This window comes from Nematolebias whitei, chromosome 2 (genome assembly GCF_014905685.2).
Source record: "Nematolebias whitei isolate Nwh7 chromosome 2, NemWhi1, whole genome shotgun sequence".
Taxonomy (NCBI): domain Eukaryota; kingdom Metazoa; phylum Chordata; class Actinopteri; order Cyprinodontiformes; family Rivulidae; genus Nematolebias; species Nematolebias whitei.
The window spans coordinates 48,455,398-48,460,470 of NC_056499.1; the positions used below are offsets into that span (position 1 = coordinate 48,455,398).

The 5,073-nt window shown below is 41.1% G+C and overlaps 1 protein-coding gene across 1 annotated transcript in view; it reads right to left on the minus strand.

Moving 5' to 3' along the window:
• The window catches only part of ndufs3 (NADH:ubiquinone oxidoreductase core subunit S3), a 114,888-nt gene extending 114,072 nt beyond the window's left edge, over positions 1-816 (minus strand). Inside the window, exons 1-2 of the mRNA XM_037692142.1 lie at positions 710-816; positions 259-315 (exon numbers count right to left, since the gene is read on the minus strand). Of these exons, the coding sequence (XP_037548070.1) occupies positions 259-315; positions 710-764 (112 nt within the window). The 5' untranslated portion in view covers positions 765-816. The remainder of the gene's footprint in view (positions 1-258; positions 316-709) is intronic.
• Between the last annotated feature and the right edge of the window lie 4,257 nt (positions 817-5,073).

Below are 5,073 nucleotides of genomic sequence, written 5' to 3' on the forward strand. Positions count from 1 at the left end.
TGTGTGTACTCTGCAGTAACAGTATGTGTGTACTCTGCAGTAACAATATGTGTGTACTCTGCAGTAACAGTGCATGTGTACTACTCTACAATAACAGTGCGTGTGTACTCTGCAGTAACAGTGTATGTGTACTCTGCAGTAACAGCACAAGTGTTCTCTGCAGTAACAGTGCATGTGTACTACTCAACAGTAACAGTGTATGTGTACTCTACAGTAACAGTGTATGTGTACTCTGCAATAACAGTACGCTGTACTCACGGGAGTTCTCGGAAGAGCAGGCTCTGATCTGATGGAGGAGACTTGAACTCCTGACAACTGAAACAGGAGAAGGAGTCAAACATAGAACTGACAGCGCTACAGAGAAGCTGCTCAGTAAAGAACAATTTAACAAAACATGATAAGGAACACATTAATAAACCGAACACATTAATAAACCGAACACATTAATAAACCGAACACATTAATAAACCGAACACATTAATAAACCGAACACATTAATAAGCGTCAGGTGTGGTTGCCCCTGTGTGAACATTTAAACTACTGGACACAGAAACAACACAACCTGTGTTAGCATTAGCTCGAAGGTCAGTCAGAGATCGATGAAAAACAGACGTTTCACTTTTCAGACACGCACAAAACGATGCGAGATAAAGTATTGAACCTTCAGGAAGCAAACACCTAAATAAAAACTGATTTAAACTAAACTTACTGTTAAAGCTTCTTCCAAAACCTCCGCGTACAAACCTAACCAGCGAGGCCGCCATGTTTGTTCTGGAGTCAGGCTGCGAGTCGCCCCCTGCAGGTCCGGAGGAGGAAGGACGCGATGCTGGCGTGGTGAAACCATAGATATAAACACTAGATGCCTCACTGGCTGCTGTGGCGCGGGATTTTCGGCCGCCATCTTGAAACGGTCGTCCTTATTAGGTTAAAGCAGATGTTTCAGCACTTCGCAGCTTATTTCTGTTCAGATCGACGGACTGTTGACGTCAGGTCTCGTGGGATAACTTTTCACAGTAAGATGAACATATTATTGTTAGTATTTTGTGAATATAATATTACTGTACTGTATTTATGTCCACCAGCTGATGTGATGTTCAGTGTAACACGGTGTTCAGCTGCAATGAAGCTGACTGAGATCTGATGACAGGAATATTTTTCTAACAAGCATATTCACTATTTCAGTAGCTTTGGTTCATTATCAACAGATATGTATCATAATTGGAGTTTTGTTTAAGTTCTAGGAAATAAAAAAATTAAACTAGGGAGAATATAGGAAATAGAAAATAAGCTTGACCTCCTCTGTACAATGTTTTTGTGTAGACACAAATCTCCTGTTTTCATTTTGAAGGTTTCCCAAAGAACAAGATGTGAGGAAGAGGAGGAAGTATCTTTGAGGAGGATTCATCTGAGCAGTGAGGATTTTAAACTGGAGGATTTTGATCAAACTGATCAGACTGTCCGACTGAGAGATGGTGTGGTACCATCGGTTCATCTTCAAAGAGTAGGAGCATTATAAGTTCATTAGGGTTCATAAATTTACATATTTTATTATCAGTCACAAGGTGAGCCACATGAACAGGTAACTATAGACTGTAAAGTTCATATTCATGATGCTTTTTCATTTCAGCTTGAAAACTGCAGGACTACAGGAACTCAACAAAAACTGGAGCTGCTCTGTCTGTGGCCTCTCAGGAACGTGCACGTCACACACACAACCTCGGCCTCATGATGTGAGTAATTTTAAACTTGTATTTTTTCATTTAGCCTTTATTTATACAGGTAGTCTCATTGAGTCACGAGAACTCATTTTCAAGAGAGACCTGTTTAGGAGCAGATGGTGGGGGTTGAGTGCCTTGCTCAGGGGACCAGGGTGGAGGCAGGTGTGGGTGTTTCACCTTTTCCACCTCATTTTGATGTTGACGGTACCGGGAGTTGAACCTGCGAATTTCCGACCACAGGCCCATCTTCTAACCTCTGCTCCACCACTCCCTCACATAACATCATATCATAATGGTCATATTAAAATCTCACTGGTTTCCTTCCAGATGTGTTAAACAGCTTCTGGTCCCCCTGATGTTTACAGGTGGCTGTGGTCAGTGGATGAAAAGCCTGGCATGAACAAGATGATGCTGGAGATCATCATTTGACGAGAGCTCCCACCTTCTACCTGTGAAGAACAAGAGCAGCTCAGTGATTCCCTCAAGGCTCAGTGAAGGTGCTGAGAGCTGCAGAGAGGCTGATTCATGGAGCTTCAACACAGCAACCTCCAAACATGTCCACCCTCACACACATCGTCCATGAAGACACTGGATCAGAGCACAAGATAATAAGACACTGATAACAACAACAACTACACACATTCACAAATGATTCATCCATCCATCCATCCATTATCTTTACCCGTTTATTCCATTTTGGGTCATGGGGGTCGCTGGTGCCCATGTCCAGCAATCACTGTGCGAGGGGCGGGGTACACCCTGGACGGGTCGCAAGTCCATCACAGGGCCACATAGAGACAAACGAGACAAACAACCATTCACTCTCTCTCTCACACCTAGGGACAATTTAGAGTTACCAATCAGCCTAACATGCATGTTTTTGGTCTGTGGGAGGAAACCGGAGCACCCGGAGAAAACCCACGCATGCACGGAGAGAACATGCAAACGCCACCCAGAAAGGCCCCTGGACCGGGGTTTGAACCAGGGACCTGCTCGCTGAGAGGCAGCAGCTCTACCAGTTGCGCCACCGTGCTGCCCACAAATGATTCATACAATTTTTTTTTTTTTTTATTGTTTGTTTGTTTTACAATTGAAAAACAGTTTGTTGTCCACTGTTGTCATCACTCTTTGTTAAAATCCAGGTCTCTCTTTTGTAAATGAGTCCTATTGGCTCAATGGAACTAACCTGTATCAATAAAGGTTGAATGAATATATAGATATACATAATGATATATATGATATCTATGGGTGAAATCATGACTGCTATCGTCTATTGGCGCTGACGAGCTGTAGGGCCGCCATCTTGAAATGGTCGACCGCTCCACTCAGTGTAACCTGTTTGACGGGAGCAATGAAGTATTTGCGCGTTTAATCATCCATCCGTTATCTTTACCCGCTTATTTTAGGGCTCTGGCTTATTCCATTTTGGGTCACGGGGGTCGCTGGTGCTCATGTCCAGCAATCACTGTGCGAGGGGCGGGGAACACCCTGGACAAGTCCATCACAGGGCCGCGTTTAATCAGTCATCGCTAAATACTAAACTCATTCTCACGATTTTTTCCTCTGTAAATCTTAGGAGTACAGCCATTAAAGATGAACACATGGTTCAGTGTATTTAAATATTCTTGGTGAGGTTGACATTAATAAAATATTCTAATGTATGACAAGTTTAGCAAAACACACAATCACTGATGCATTTTTAAGATCTATATTTTATTTATTTACGCACACACATATATATATATATATATACACACACACACACATATATATATATATATATATACATACATATATATATATACACATATATATATATATATATATATATACACACACATACATATATATATAGATAGATATACATACATATACATTATCTATATCTTTCTATATGCACATGTATAAACTATACATACACATCTTTATCCACCCACACACACACTTATCTGTTCTGAAACTGCCATATTTCACATGTACATTAAATTTTTACATAAGCTAAAACCCCTGAAACAGGACAGTTTTGCAGAGCTTTTTTTCTTGTGCTGCCTTTCTGCAGGTCAAGAGAGGAGACTTTTGCAATGTGGTGCATCCTTATCTTCAAAAACACAGACACAACTAATGACAACAAGTCAGAATAATGATTATCAATGCCAAATTGTGTCTCCTCAATGTGTTCCCCAAGCAGGAAAACATCCTCGGTTCCAATTTCTTCTCAGACAATGTGTGTGACGGTCGACACGTTTTGAGGTTGCTTTGAAGCTCCACGAATCACCCTCTCTGCAGCTCTCAGCACCTTCACTGTGCCTTGTGAGGGAATCACTAAGCCACCATGGTTTTTCAGATTTAAAAGGTGGTAGCTCTCGTCAAATGATGATGGTACAGCATCTTGGACCAAACTCGCATGACACACATCACAGCACAGTTTTCGCAGAATCTTCCGGAGTACAAATCCTGCTATGTAGACCAGAGCATTTTCCACCAGGCCACCAAACTTAGTGGGAAGGTAGTTATGGTCACGCACAACAGCCGAAATGCTGGCGAAAGGAGATGGATGCTCTTCCGCAGTTTCAACAGAGGACATCTCCACAGCAGACAGGGACACGGTGTCATCTTGGGCTGCCACATTGCCTGTCTCACCAGGTGTAACCCCACATCGAACCATCAGCCGGCGAAAAATGGCCTGGAACTGGCTTGCAGATGGATTGTTATTCCAGCCACCTAGAATGGAAAACAGGGATAAAATATATTACTCACTAGACATCACACAAAAAAATATTCATTAATTATAGTTTATGAATTTTGTAACTGAAAGAACATCAACAGTACCTGATGCTCTGATCGAATTAAATAGGAGCTCCAAGTGATCTTGGCTGAACCTGTATGTGAGGACATACCGCTGAACTTGGAGCAATTCGGGAATCATTAGCATTAACGCGTTGATGTTAATGACAAATCCGTTGACAAACAAGAACCTGCAAAAGAAAAAAGTTTTATTACTCTAAACATGGCAAAATAAGACACACCAAGAAAGCACCAAAAGCATAGTCTTGTTGCTTCAAAGCAGTAAAGTGAATTTTCAGTAATCACCAATATACAGGTCCTTCTCAAAAAATTAGCATATTGTGATGAAGGTCATTATTTTCCATAATGTAATGATAAAAATGAAACTCATATATTTAAGATTCATTGTACACCAACTGAAATATTTCAGGTCTTTAATTGTTTGAATACTGATAATTAAGGCATACAGCTCATGAAAACCCAAAATGCCTGTCCCAAAAAATTAGCATATCATGAAAAAGTTTTCTAAACAAGCTATTAACCTAACCATCTGAATCAACGACGTAACTCT